This window comes from Mesoplodon mirus (assembly GCF_964341445.2).
Source record: "Mesoplodon mirus genome assembly, chromosome: 20".
In the NCBI taxonomy this organism is placed as follows: Eukaryota; Metazoa; Chordata; class Mammalia; order Artiodactyla; family Ziphiidae; genus Mesoplodon; species Mesoplodon mirus.
Genome location: NC_138996.1, coordinates 17,843,944 through 17,860,086, shown reverse-complemented (window position 1 = coordinate 17,860,086; position 16,143 = coordinate 17,843,944). Strand labels below are relative to the sequence as shown.

The window sequence follows — 16,143 nt, the reverse complement described above, 5'->3', positions numbered from 1 at the left end:
GACTTAAATGTAAGACTAAAATGCATATAACTCCTAGAAGAAAACACAGGAAAAAAGCTCCTTGACATGAGTCTTCACAATAAACTTTTGGATACAACTAAAGCACAAGCAACAAAATCGCAAGTAGACAAGTAGGACTATATTCAAAAGAAATAATCAATAAAATGAAAAGACAATCTATGGAATTGGAGAAAATATTTGCAAACCATTTATCTTAGGATAAGAGGGTTACTATCCAAAATATATAAAGAACTCATACAACTCAATAACAAAAAAAAATAATAAATAATCCAATTAAAAGATAGACAAAGGACCCGAATAGACCTTCATCCAAGTAAGATATACAAATGACCAACAGGTACCTGAAAAAAATGCTCAACATCACTAATCATTAGTGATGCAAATCAAAAGCACAATAAGCTATCACCTCACAACTGTCAGAATGGCTAGTATCAAAAAGACAAGAGATAACAAGTGCTGGTGAAGATGTAGAGAAAACGGAATCCTTGCGCACTGTTGATGGGGTTGTAAACTGGTACAGCCACTGTGGGCAGAAGTTCCTCCAAAAGTTAACAGAAACTACCATATGATATTGCAATTTTACTTCTGGGAATATATCCAAAGGAAACAAAAACACTAAGTCAAAAAAGAGATATCTGAACCCCCATGTTCACAGCATTATTTACAATAACCAAGACGTGTTCCCCATACACGCAGACACACACACACACACACACACACACACAAACACACGAACCTTATTGAGCCATAAAAAAGGAGGAAATCCTGTCACTTGCAACAACCTGGATGGACCTTAATGGCATTATCCTAAGTGAATAAGTCATACAGAGTAAGCAAATACCAAAAGATCTCATTTATATGTAGATTCTTAAAAAAAAAACCTCACAGAAAAAGATCAGATTTGTGGTTGCCAGAGGTGTGGTCCAGGGTGAGGGGAAATTGGACAAAGGTGGTCAAAAGGTACAAACTTCCAGTGTTAAGATAAATAAGCACTAGGGATGTAAGGACTACAGATAGCACTGCTGTATGATACATGTGAAAATTGTTCAAAGTAAATCCTAAGGAGTTCTCATCACTTGTTTCTGGTATCTATATGAAATGAGGTACATTAAACTTACTGTGGTAATCAATTTATGATGTATGTAAGTCAAATCTTATGCTGTGCATCTTAAACTTACACAGTGCTGTATGTCAACTGTATCTCAATAAAACTGGCAGGGGTGGGTATGTATAGACCAGAAAAAGTAGGTATACTTGGGAGATAAGCCAGCTCCAGATTTTTTTTTTTTAAAAAAGAGAACTAATTTATGCCATAAAATATTAAAGCTCTTCCTTACTAGCAAAAATCCTCTACAAAGCAAGACAGATTGAGTTTCCCATTTTCTGAATTATCCTGAGGAGTCTCAGTTTTACATCTTCTCATGCCATATTTTGGGGCTTGGATATAAGAAAGAGGTAAGATGACACTGAAATAGGATGACACTGAAAATGGATGAGAAGTAAACAGAAAGGATAAAAACTAAAACAGCAAAAAGGCTCCTTGTCATCTGCACAAAGTACTTACTGCTTCGGGCTATCATCATACCTTCTTTGAGAACACCAAACCTTGCTTTTATAATCTACTACAATGTGATATGAGAACCATAACAATCACCCCAAAGGGCCACCACAGACCATAAAACAAGCACAGATAGGGCCTCCCTGGTGGCGCAGTGGTTGAGAGTCCGCCTGCCGATGCAGGGGATACGGGTTCGTGCCCCGGTCCGGGAGGATCCCATATGCCGCGGAGCGGCTGGGCCCGTGAGCCATGGCTGCTGAGCCTGCGCATCCAGAGCCTGTGCTCCGCAACGGGAGAGGCCACAACAGTGAGAGGCCCGCGTACCGAAAAAAAAAAAAAAAAAAAAAACAAGCACAGATAAGGAAAATGGGTAGTTTACCATAGAATGATGGAATGACCATAGATTTCCCCAAAAGTCACCACAACTCTTAACCCACATGTTTGACAGCAGCTCTCCTGAGCTCAGCCAGTGATTGGGAGACAGAGGGAGCCCCCGAAAGAAGAACCTCAGGGCCAAGCCCCATCAGGGCTGGGACACAGTCATGTCTTCATCCTTGCTGGAGATGGCATGAGAACATGACTTGCGAAATCCAAGAGGCTAAATACTGATTCATCCCTTTAAAAGCAAGCATTAAAAAATCACAGGTAGTGTACCTTTACTGCTTCACCTGCTACCAAGAGGCACACCTTGGGTTCCAACTGTGAAATCCACACGTTCAGCAACGTAGCCCAGACCTCAGTCTCCAACAGCATTCCAGACACCACCTGTGGGAGTCAAAGATGAGCTGCCACCCGTCACTGCCAAGAATGGAAAGAAGCAAACTGAACTCACTGACGTCTCAGAGCTCCTTCTACAACGATTTTATTATAAATATGCTCTTTTGGAATAAACAAATACTGCATTCAAGGCTATCGGCAAACTTGTTCTAAGGTAACGAAAAGGAAAATGGAACCAGGAACCACTTAGAAGTAGAGATAAATAGCAAAGTCACCTGCATGCCATGCTGAGCAGCGCCTTTCCCCCAAGAAGTAACAGGAGGTTAACAGGGGACATAACATTTCTCATTAGCCCATTAATGAAAATAAGCTTCGAGTTTGGTAATTTGCACTAGTTCTGTAAACTGAACTGCTCCTGTCCTCGGTCCTAGGAAGTAGAATGGGAAGATGGTCAGTCTTCAGATCCCAGCGTCAACAAGGAAGATCTTGACTTTGTAACTCTTTGCTCTCAGACAAAACTGTTCACTACTTGCCAGGAGTGATGTCAGAGTAGTCCTTCAGCACCCCGGCCAAGTGCTCATTGTGAGTTTTAAACCGTCGCTTTTTCTGTGAAGCTGGCTTTTTCCTTCTCTGAATAGGAGCCTACAGGAAAAGGTAAAGACAGTTAGAAACAACAGCTACTCAGAGCTACGGTAATATGGGGAGGATTTACAAAAGGTGCCCCAGAAACCAGCAGCAAAGAGATGCAGGGTTTGTGACCTTCTTTCTGTTCTGCAGCCCAGCCTCACACACACCAATCCACACAATCCTGGTTCGAAAACACAAACCAGGGCTTTCTGTTACAGTGAAGAGCATACCTCCACCTGGAATAAATGGGCTGGCACGAAAACTAACCAGAACTACTGTAGGCACGAAGTGGATAAAGACAGAGGCAGTGAATCTCTTTTGTTTTGCATCTCTGTCATCAGGTGTAAAATTTTATCCACCATTAATTACCAATAAAACAAAGACCTGGAGCAAATACAGCAAAATATAGAGATATGGGCAAATTGGGAAGTGGGTGAACACAGAAAGATTTGTTAAACATTATCCTCTTCACTATACACCTGAAATACTAATATCACATAATATTAACAAACTAAGCAATGACAGGAAACCATGAAGCGTTGCAGTTACACTAATTCTTGGAGATCGTTTTCCCTTTTAAAGGAGTCCTAAAACGTCACTGAATAAAACACCAAGTCACAACCAAGTCAAGCTACGAGGCACGACGGTGGACAAGGGAAGGAGGGTGTTAGTGAAATATTTCTCATCCTGGCTTTGTCCCTGGACTGCAGAGAGCTGGTTAGCTGGTACGAGGAATTCACAGGTCTTCATTCAATTACAAATCCCTCCAATGAGCAGGGTTTGGGGGCTATAAAGACAGTGATATCTGGTTCCTAAGGGATCTGAAAGTCCACAAGGATAATTCAGTGGGATCAGGGCTAAGGCAAAGCCAGGCACCGAGACCACTGGGCTCCGGGAGCAAGAGGGGTTGTGGGGTGGGGTGAAGGTCATAAAGGCCAGAATGATGAAGCCCCTGGCAGAGGCTGGGAGGACAACACGTGGGCACTGCACGTCCTATGGCTGGAGCTCAATAGCAGGCACTGACTGCCGCGGAGGCTCTCACATACCTGGCGAGCAGCCCCTGAGGGCAAAGAGATCCGCTGGCCCTCAATACACCAGACGTGATCTGAATGCATCTGACCAAGGTCACAGGATTAGGACACAGAAAAAACTGGAAGGGAGAACTACCTACCTACCTGCTCTTCCGAGAGCTGCACAGGAGGCAGGCTAACAGTTCAAAGAACAGAGGATTACGTTTTCCTCTAGAGAGTACATACCACTTTCTTTGGTCCAGATTCCTGCATGGAAGAAATACCCTGTCGCTTCAGATACTCTTCAATTTTCTCCTCATCCATTGAATCCACAGTGACACTCCTCCACAGTTTCTGAAACTCTGTGCCAACAAGACAGTAGTTACTGCACAATAGATGTTTACAAGCTATAACATCTCAGTGTGATCGAAATCAGGCTTCAATGTTATCTCCTCTGATACCAATGAGCACATCTGAGATTCCATTATAAAAACAAAGGAAGACAGGAACATTCAGATGCTGGACACAGAGCAGCAGAAGGGCCTGGGAACACGAACTGCATCCCTACAGACCAGATCAGCACTGCTCTATTTTTAGAGCCTATAAATGAAGGCCATGTGATTGAGCCTCCCAGCTTTCCTGGGAAGAAAGGCAGTTGACCCTCTCCTTTAATTCCAGAAATCAGTTCTCCATTGAAATAGTTCAAATTCCTGATCATCTCTCATGAGCTCAGTATACCCCACTTCCTCTCCTACAGGAAAAGAGAAACACACAGGGAGATGAGGAACCAAAGTTTTATACGGAGTGAGGAGTTACAACAGCTTATTTGCAAAAAAAGGCCTTTTGAAATCAAATAAATGGGGGATGGGTGACTGAGAGGTCATAATAGTGAGGGGAGGAATACTGAAACAGTAACACTGTCTCTCATGCCCTGGAAGACAAAGGAGAAAGGCCTTCCATCCAGCCTACTCCTTGTGCTCAGAGACCCCGGCCCCTCGGCCACACCACCATTTCTGCAACCAAAAGAGATCACAATTGGGACATGTCCAGAATGAAACTCGTATGCATCTTAAATTCTGTCCCTAAAGAGAGGCTCCAATAACCAGGTTTCACTTCATTATTAACATCTACTTTCCAACGCACAAAAAATGTCTTACGATGGCAAATCATAAGACATTTGTACTCTGGATGGTGAAAAAGGAAAGTTCGCTGGGTGCCCTGAGGCTGGGGGCTGGGTCTCCTGCTCACCGGAGACCTCTCTCGCACGCGACACCACCTACCCCCATCCCCACCCTCCTCCCCGGCATGGCATCCCGGAGGCCTAATCCAGGTGGCGCCGGCACCGCCCCCTGCCTTACTTTCAGGTAAAAAGTGAGAATGGAGAGTGGTCCATTCACAAGCTGTAAACAAAGCAGGCATGTGATACTGTGCTGGACCAGGCTGTTCTCCTCTTTCCTATTTCAATACGTATTACATGAAGCAAATGATGCTCTAACAGCTGGGGCTCCAGTGATACTTAGGAAATCTGTTTTCTGCCACACACTGAAAAGCTTTTTGCTGACGGTGACCAAATGCAAAAATGACAATCTATTACAAAGAATTCAACCTGGGCACAAAGTTATTTCAATCCAAAACATCTCTAAATAAAAAATTTTTTTCATTTCTTTCAATATTATTAAGAGCTCTTTTTCCTATATGCTCCCTGAACTTTCATCTGCGTAGATTACAGAAACCAGTTAACAGATGACAATCAATTGTTTGCATGACCTTCTCAGCCCCCTGAAGGGCTAAAAGCTCCTCAGGAGCGGATATTCTATTTTGTAAGTTTCCTACTATGGTTGGCACTGAATTTAGCACATCCTCAACAATTTGATCACTGAACGTATGAAATGTTATTCTCTGGGCATCACAGAGTACCTGTTTTCTTTTTACATTTTTTAAACTTTTTTATTTTAAAATAATTTTACATTAACATAAGAGTTGCAACATTAGTACACAGAACTCCAGGACAGGCTTTGCCCAGCTTTCCCTAATGTTAACACAGTATATGATCTTAGTAAAATTATCTAAACTAATAATATAAGCCTATGAACTAATCTACAGACCTTATTCACATGTCACCAGTTTTAGCACCTGCGTCCCCGTCCCGGTCGTCCTGGTCCGGCACCACACCTGGGATCCCACTGTGTTTAGCTGCCGTGTCTCCTTGCTCCAGGCTCTTAAGTGTGCCCAGTGTCTCCTCATCTCTTAGGACCATGACACTTCTGAGGAGCTTCTGTAGTTATTTTATACAACGGCCCTCAATGTGCGGTTGTCTGCTATTTCCTTGTGATTAAATTGAGGTTATACATTTTGGGCAAGAACATCACAGAGAAGACACTGTGCCCTTCTCAGGACCTAACATCAAGGGTCCATGATGTTTACATGTCTTATTACTGGGGCTGTCAGAATGATCACTGGTTAAGGTGGTGTCTGTCAGATTTCTCCACCATGAAGCTAATACTTTTCCCTTTGTAATTAATAAGCACCCTGTGGGGAGATGTACTGAGACTATGCCTAAACACCCTGTTTCTCAGCACACGTTAGCTCGCTAATTACAGCATCCATTGATGGCTCGTGCCTGCAACAACTGATACTTGTGGGTTTGCCGAATGGCATGTTACTTCCCTCATTCCTTTCATACGTGTGGATTAGAATTCTACCATAAGGAAGACTACTGAATAAATGGATTGGATTCTCGATCCAATCTATTTATTCAATTGTTAACTTCGTATGGATTCATGGATATTTATTTTATTTCATGGATCATAACTCATTACTATCATTATTTATTTTCTTGTTCAAATATCCTGGCTTTGGTCATTGAGTCCCTTCACACTGTCCCTGGCTCTTTTTGACTTGCTTCCCTTTTTTGTTGTTTGGGGTTTTTTTGAGCATTCTCTTAATTTCTGGTACCAAAACATGTTCCAAGCTCATCTTGCATTTCCCCAAACTTGGAATCAACTGTTCGCCAAGGAGTCCTGACTCCTTTTACTGGAGAATGGTATTTAGAAACCAAGATCTAGGCATCCTAGTCTCTTTTTCTAGCAATCACTTTTCTTTTTTTGAAAACAGCAAATGATTAGGGGACATCAAGTTTAAAGACAAATGATTTGTTTTAGGAGATTATCTCCACGTATCATGAAAGTCAGTCAGGCTCTAAATTATAAGGGTAAATAAAATAGGAATTGTTTAAAAACCTGCTGTCTTTTAACAGAAAAGAAAACAGGCTAGAATTTTAAAACTCAGATTTGACCCTTTCAACTGAAGGGAACCCTGTCCTCCTTGAGCTAAGAATGAAAACTGTGTAACAGAAAGTATGCCAGAGAAGGAAAGAAAATAAGCAAATTCATTAATAAGGCTTTGCTTAAATTCCCGAATAACTCATTCATATTTTGGCTACACCCAGAGCTTTCCTATGAAATACAAAACTAGCAGAATAGTACAGACTGTGGCGACAGATGGCCTGGGTGTGGAACCCAGTGACCCCATTTACTAACTATGTCACATGGGACAAGTTAAGTTACTTAACCTCTCTGCCTCAGTTTCCTGGTCTGTAAAATTGGGATAATAATATGTATTTCATAAAGTTGTGGGGATAAAATGAGCTAATACCTATAAAGCACTGAGAATAATGCCTGCAAAGGAAAAAGCACTATCTATATCTGTCATAGTCACCATCATCCTCTGAGGTCTACCATCTCATTTCTGAGTGCTAATGCCTTTAAGGAAGGCAGATGAATCTGGCTGCTTTCAATAAGCATGACTCATCTGAGATTTATCCATGTTGTTGGGCATATCAGTACTTCCTTCCTTCTTATTGTGAAGCTGTATTCCATTGTAAGGATGTACCACACTTGGGGGCAATGAAGGGACTGTTAAAGGGCATCTGAGTTGTTTCCAGGTTTTGGCTGTTATGAATAAAGTTGATATGTACATGGATTTTGAGTGAACTTGGGTAAAAACCTAAAAGTGGGACGGCTGGGTCATACATACAGTTATATGTATTACAGCATACTAATAAATATGACACTTGACCTACACCTCACACTATATGCAAAAATTAATTCAAAATGATCAAAGATCTAAATATAAGAGCTAAAACAGAAACTCTTTGAAGAAGTAAATATTGGTGTTGTTGGATTAGGGAATGGTTTCTTAGATATGACACAGAAACACAAGCAACGAAAAGACAAATACATAAATTGTACCTCATCAAGATTAAAAACGTTTGTATCTCAAAGCACACCAAGAAGAAACGGAAAAGACAACTCACAGAATGGATGACAATATTCACAAAACATAACTCTTTTAACAGACCTGTATCCAGAATAAAGAACTCTTTAAAATTCTATAACAGAACCTTTAAGATGGCGTAGGAGTAAGACGTGGAGATCACCTTCCTCCCCACAAATACACCAAAAATAGATCTACACGTGGCACAACTCCTACAGAACACCTACTGAATGCTAGCAGAAGACCTCAGACTTCCTAAAAGGGTGCACAAGGAGAGGGGATTCAGAGCACCACCTAAACGAGCTTCAGAGACGGGCGCAAGCCACAGCTCTCAGCGTGGACACCAGAGACGGGCATGAAACGCTAAAGTTACTGTTGCAGCCACCAAGAAGCCTGTGTGCAAGCACAGGTCACTATTCATACCTCCCCTCCCAGGAGCCTGTGCAGCCCGCTACTGCCAGGGTCCCGTGATCCAGGGACCCAGGGACAACTTCCCCAGGAGAACACAAGGCGCGCCTCAGGCTATTGCAGCATCACACTGGGCTCTGCCGCCACAGGCTCGCCCCGCACTCCGTACCCCTCCCTCCCCCAGCGCCTGAGTGAGCCAGAGCCCCCGAATCAGCTGCTCCTTTAACCCCGTCCTGTCTGACTGTCCTGTCTGACCGAAGAACAGATGCCTTCAGGCGACCTACATGCAGAGGCGGGGCCATATCCAAAGCTGAGACCCGGGAGCTGTGCAAACAAACAGGAGAAAGGGGAATCTCTCCCAGCAGCCTCAGAAGCAGCGGATTAAATCTACACAATCAACTTGCTGTACCCTGCATCTGTGGAATACCTGAATAGACAATGAATCATCCCAAAACTGAGGCAGTGGACTTTGGGAGCAACTGTAGACTTGGGGTTTGCTTTCTGCATCTAATTTGTTTCTAGTTTTATGTTTATCTTAGTTTAGTATTTAGAGCTTATTATCATTGGTAGATTTGTTTATTGATTTGGTTGCTCTCTTCCTTTTTTATATATTTTTCTTTTTCCCCTTTTTGTGAGTGTGTATGTATATGCTTCTTTGTGTGATTCTGTCTGTATAGGTTTGCTTTTACTATTTGTCCTAGGGTTCTGTCTGTCCGTTTTTTTTTAGTATAGTTTTTAGCACTTGCAATCATTGGTGAATTTATTTATTGGTTTACTTGCTCTTTTTTAATTACTTTTTTATTTTTTTATTTTAATAACTTCTGTTTCTTTCTTTTTTTTCTTTTCTCCCTTTTCTTCTGAGATATGCAGCTGACAGGGTCTTGGTGCTCTGGCCAGGTGCCAGGCCTGAGCCTCTGAGGTTGGAGAGCCAAGTTCAGAACACTGGTCCACCAGAGACCTCCCGGCCCCTCATAATATCGGAGAGAGCTCTCCCAGAGATCTCCACCTCAATGCTAAGACCCAGCTCTACTCAACCACCAGCAAGCTCCCGTATGAACACAACATGCCAAACAACTAGCAAGACAGGAAAACAACCCCACCCATTAGCAGAGAGGCTGCCTAAAATCATACTAAGTTCACAGACACCCCAAAACACACCACCAGACACGGTCCTGCCCACCAGAAAGACAAGATCCAGCCTCATCCACCAGAACAGAGGCACCAGTCCCATCCACCAGGAAGCCTACACAACCCACTGAACCAACCTTACCCACTGGGGACAGACACCAAAAACAATGGGAACTATGAACCTGCAGTCTTCAAAAAGCAGACCCCAAACACAGTAAGTTAAGCAAAATGAGAAGACAGAGAAATATGCAGCAGATGAAGGAACAAGGTAAAACCAACCAGACCAAACAAATGAAGAGGAAATAGGTAGTCTACCTAAAAAAGAATTCAGAGTAATGATAGTAAAGATGATCCAAAATCTTGGAAACAGAATGGAGAAAATACAAGAAACGCTTAACAAGGATCTAGAAGAACTAAAGAGCAAACAAACAATGATGAACAATGCAAATAAAAATTCTCTAGAAGGAATCAATAGCAGAATAACTGAGGCAAAAGAACAGATAAGTGACCTGGAAGATAAAACAGTAGAAATAACTACTGCAGAGCAGAATAAACAAAAAAGAACGAAAAGAATTGAGGACAGTCACAGACACCTCTGCGACATTAAATGCACCAACATTCGAATTATAGGGGTGCCAAAAGGAGAAGAGAAAAAGAAAGGGACTGAGAAAATATCTGAAGAGATTATAGTTGAAAACTTCCCTAATATGGGAAAGGAAATAGTCAATCAAGTCCAGGAAGTGCAAAGAGTCCCATACAGGATAAATCCAAGGAGAAACACCCCAAGAGACATATTAATCAAACTATGAAAAACTAACTACAAAGAAAAAATATTAAAAGCAGCAATGGAAAACCAACAAATAACATACAAGGGAACCCCCAATAAGTTAACAGCTGATCTTTCAGGAGAAACTCTGCAGGGAGTGGCAGGATATACTTAAAGTGATGAAAGGGAAAAACCTACAACCAAGATTACTGTACCCGGCAAGGATCTAATTCAGATTCAATGGAGAAATCAAAAGCTTTACAGGGCTTCCCTGGTGGCGCAGTTGTTGAGAGTCCGCCTGCTGATGCAGGGGACACGGGTTCGTGCCCCGGTCCGGGAAGATCCCACATGCCGCGGGGCAGCTGGGCCCGTGAGCCATGGCCACTGAGCCTGCGTGTCCAGAGCCTGTGCTCCGCAACGGGAGAGGCCACAGCAGTGAGAGGCCCGCGTACCGCAAAAAAAAAAAAAAAAAAAGCTTTACAGACAAGCAAAAGCTACGAGAATTCAGCACCACAAAACCAGCTTTACAACAAATGCTAAAGGAACTTCTCTAAGCAGGAAAAGGAAAAGAAAAAGACCAACAAAAACAAACGCAAATCAATTAAGAAAATGGTAATAGGAACATACATATCACTGAACACCTTATATGTAAATGGATTAAATGCTCCAACTGAAAGACAAAGACTGTTTGAATGGTTACAAAAACAAGACACTTATATATGCTGTCTACAAGAAACCCGCTTCAGACCTAGGGACACATACAGACTGAAAGTGAGGGATGGAAAAAGATATTCTATGCAAATGGAAATCACAGGAAAGCTGAAGTAGCAATACTCGTATCAGATAAAATAGACTTTAAAATAAAGAATGTTACAAGAGATAAGGAAGGACACTACGTAACGATCAAAGGATCAATCCAAGAAGAAAACATAATAATTATAAATATTTATGCACCCAACATAGGAGCACCACAAAACATAAGGCAAATGTTCACAGCCATAAAAGGAGAAATCGACAGTAACACAAAAACAGTGGGAGACTTTAACACCCCACTTACACCAATAGGCAGATCATCCAGACAGAAAATAAATAAGAAAACACAAGCTTTAAATGACACAATAGACCAGATAGACTTAATTGATATTTATAGGACATTCCATCCAAAAACAACTGAATACACTTTCTTCTCAAGTTCTCATGGAACATTCTCCAGGATAGATCATATCTTGGGTCACAAATCAAGCCTTAGTAAATGTAAGAAAACTGAAATCTTATCAAGTATCTTTTCCGACCACACGCTATGAGACTAGATATCAATTACAGGAAAAAAAAACTGTAAAAAATACAAACACATGGAGGCTAAACATTATGCTACTAAATAACCAAGAGATCACTGAAGAAATCAAAGAGGGGGCTTCCCTGGTGGCGCAGTGGTTAAGAATCCGCCTGCTAATGCAGGAGACATGGGTTCGATCCCTGTTCTGGGAAGATCCCACATGCTGCAGAGCAACTAAGCACGTGCGCCACAACTACTGAGCCTGTGCTCTAGAGCCTGCGAGCCACAACTACTGAGCCCACGTGCCACAACTACTGAAGCCCATGAGTCTGGAGCCCGGGCTCCGCAACAAGGGAAGCCACCGCAATGAGAAGCCCGCACACTGCAACAAAGAGTAGCCCCCGCTCGCCGCAACTAGAGAAAGCCCACATGCAGCAACGAAGACCCAACACAGCCCAAAAAATAAATAAATAAATAAATAATAAAAAAAGAAATCAAAGAGGAAATCAAAAAATACCTAGAAAAAAATGACAATGAACACACGACAACCCAAAGTCTATGGAATGCAGCAAAAGCAGTTCTAAAAGGGAAGTTGATAGCAATACAATCACACCTCAAGAAACAAGAAAAATCTCAAACAAACAACCTAAACTTACACCTAAAGCAATTAGAGAAAGAAGAACAAAAAAAACCCAAAGTTAGCAGAAGGAAACAAATCATAAAGATCAGATCAGAAATAAATGAAAAAGAAATGAAGGAAACGATAGTAAAGATCAATAAAACTAAAAGCTGGTTCCTTGAGAAGATAAAAAAAATTGATAAACGATTAGCCAGACTCAACAAGAAAAAAAGGGAGAAGACAGAATTAGAAATGAAAAAGGATAAGTACCAACTGACACTGCAGAAATACAAAGGCTCATGAGCGATTACTACAAGCAACTATATGCCAGTAAAATGGACAACCTGGGAGAAATGGACAAATGTTTAGAAAAGCACAAAATCCTGAGACTGAACCAGGAAAAAATAGAAAACATAAACAGACCAATCACAAGCACTGAAATTGAAACTGTGAATAAAAATCTTCCAAAAAACAAAAGCCCAGGACCAGATGGCTTCACACGTGAATTCTCTCAAACATTTAGAGAAGATCTAACACCCATCCTTCTCAAAATCTTCCAAAATATAGCAGAGGGAGGAACACTCCCAAACTCATTCTACGAGGCCACCATCACCCTGATACCAAAACCAGACAAAGATGTCACAAAGAAAGAAAACTACAGGCCAATATCACTGATGAACATGGATGCAAAAATCCTCAACAAAATACTAGCAAACAGAATCCAACAGCACATTAAAAGGATCATACACTATGATCAAGTGGGGTTTATTCCAGGAATGCAAGGATTCTTCAATATATACAAATCAATCAATGCTATAACCATATTAACAAATTGAAGGAAAAAAACCATATGATCATCTCAATAGATGCAGAAAAAGCTTTTGACAAAATTCAACACCATTTATGATAAAAACCCTCCAGAAAGTAGGCATAAAGGGAACTTTCCTCAACATAATTAAGGCCATATATGACAAACCCACAGCAAAATGGTTCACAGTGGTGAAAAACTGAAACCATTTCCTCTAAGATCAGGAAAAAGACAAGGTTGTCCACTCTCACAACTATTATTCAACATAGTATTGGAAGTTTTAGCCACAGCAGTCAGAGAAGAAAAAGAAATAAAAGGAATCCAAATCAGAAAAAAAGAAGTAAAGTGGTCACTGCAGATGACATGATACTATACATAGAGAATCCTTAACATGCCACCAGAAAACTACTAGAGCTAAACAATGAATCTGGTAAAGCAGCAGGATACAAAATTAATGCACAGAAGTCTCTTGCATTCCTATACACTAATGCTGAAAAATCTGAAAGAAAAATTAAGGAAACACTCCCATTTACCACTGCAACAAAAAAAATTAAATACCTAGGAATAAACCTACCTAAGGAGACAAAAAGGACCTGTATGCATAAAACTATAAGACACTGATGAAAGAAATTAAAGATGATACCAACAGATGGAGAGATATACCATGTTCTTGGATTGGAAGAATCAACATTGTGAAAATGACTATACTACCCAAAGCAATAAACAGATTCAATGCAATCCCTATCAAACTACCAATGGCATTTTTCACAGCACTAGAACAAAAAATTTCACAATTTGTAAGGAAACACAAAAGACCCCGAATGGCCAAAGCAATCTTGAGAAAGAAAAATAGAGCTGCAGGAATCAGGCTCCCAGACTTCAGACTACACTACAAAGTGACAGTAATCAAGACAATATGGTACTGGCACAAAAAACAGGAATACAGATCAATGGAACAGGACAGAAAGCCCAGAGATAAACCCACGCACATATGGTCACCTTATTTTTGATAAAGGAGGGAAGAATATACAATGGAGAAAAGACAGCCTCTTCAATAAGTGGTGCTGGGAAAACTGGACAGCTACCTATAAAAGAATGAAATTAGAACACTCCCTAACACCATACACAAAAATAAACTCAAAATGGATTAAAGACCTAAATGTAAGGCCAAACACTATAAGACTCTTAGAGGAAGACATAGGGAGAACACTCTATGACATAAATCACAGCAAGATCCTTTTTGACCCACCTCCTAGAGAAATGGAAATAAAAACAAAAATAAATGGGACCTAATGAAACTTAACAGCTTTTGCACAGCAAAGGAAACCATAAACAAGATGAAAAGACAACCCTCAAAATGGGAGAAAATATTTGCAAATGAAGCAACTGACAAAGGATTAATCTCCAAAATTAACAAGCAGCTCATACAGCTCAATACCAAAAAAACGAACACCCGAATCCAAAAATGGGCAGAAGACCTAAATAGACATTTCTCCAAAGAAGATATACAGATTGCCAACAAACACATGAAAGGATGCTCAACATCACTAATCATTAGAGAAATGCAAATCAAAACTACAATGAGGTATCACCTCACATAGTCAGAATGACCATCATCAAAAAATCTACACACATGGGCTTCCCTGGTGGCGCAGTGGTTGAGAGTCCACCTGCCGATGCAGGGGATGCGGGTTCATGCCCCGGTCTGGGAGGATCCCACATGTCGCGGAGTGGCTGGGCCCGTGAGCCATGGCAGCTAAGCCTGCGCATCTGGAGCCTGTGCTCCGTAACAGGAGAGGCCACAGCAGTGAGAGGCCCGCGTACCACCACCAAAAAAACAAAAAAAAATCTACAGACAATAAATGCTGGAGAGGATGTGGAGAAAAGGGAACCCTCTTGCACTGTTGGTGGGAATGTAAATTGATACAGCCACTATGGAGAACAAAATAGAAGTGCCATACGCCCCAGCAATCCCAATACTGGGCATATACCCTGAGAAAAACATCATTCAAAAAGAGTCATGTACCACAATGTTCACTGCAGTTCTATTTACAATAGCCAGGACATGGAAGCAACCTAAGTGTCCATCGACAGATGAATGGATAAAGAAGATGTGGCACATATATACAATGGAATATTACTCAGCCATAAAAACAAACAAAACTGAGTTATCTGTAGTGAGGTGGATGGACCTAGAGTCTGTCATACAGAGTAAAGTAAGCCAGAAAGAGAAAAACGAATAGCATATGCTAATACATATATATGGAATCTAAAAAAAAAAAATGGTTCTGAAGAACCTAGGGACAAGACAGAAATAAAGACTCAGACATAGAGAATGGACTTGAGGACACGGGGAGGGGGAAGGGTAAGCTGAGACGAAGTGAAAAAGTAGCACTGAGATATATACACTACCAAATGTAAAATAGATAGCTAGTGGGAAGCAGCCACATAGCACAGGGAGATCAGCTTGGTGCTTTGTGACCACCTAGACGGGTGGGATAGGGAGGGTGGGAGGGAGATGCGAGAGGGAGCGGATATGGTGATATTTGTATACATATAGTTGATTCACTTTTTTTCCCCGAATTTCTGAATTTTATTTTTTTCTTTATACAGTAGGTTCTTATTAGTTATCCATTTTATACATATTAGTGTATACATATCAAGCGCAATCTCCCAATTCATCCCACCACCAACCCCCACCACCACTTTCCCCCTTGGTGTCCACACGTTTGTTCTCTACATCTGTGTCTCTATTTCTGCCCTGCAAACCAGTTCATCTGTACCATTTTTCAATGTCCCACATATATGAGTTAATATACAATATTTGTTGTTCTCTTTCTGACTTACTTCACTCTGTATGACAGTCTCTAAATCCATCCACGTCTCTACAAATGACCCAATTTCATTCCTTTTTATGGCTGAGTAATATT

At 41.2% G+C, this 16,143-nt stretch overlaps 1 protein-coding gene across 1 annotated transcript in view; it reads right to left on the bottom strand.

Annotated features, from left to right (window-relative positions):
• Window positions 1-2,418: 2,418 nt before the first annotated feature.
• Window positions 2,419-16,143, bottom strand: part of GTF2E2 (general transcription factor IIE subunit 2) — a 70,707-nt gene continuing 56,982 nt past the window's right edge. The window contains exons 7-8 of the mRNA XM_082608844.1: window positions 4,180-4,295; window positions 2,419-2,938 (exon numbers count right to left, since the gene is read on the bottom strand). Coding sequence (XP_082464970.1) covers window positions 2,822-2,938; window positions 4,180-4,295 — 233 coding nt within the window. The 3' untranslated portion in view covers window positions 2,419-2,821. The remainder of the gene's footprint in view (window positions 2,939-4,179; window positions 4,296-16,143) is intronic.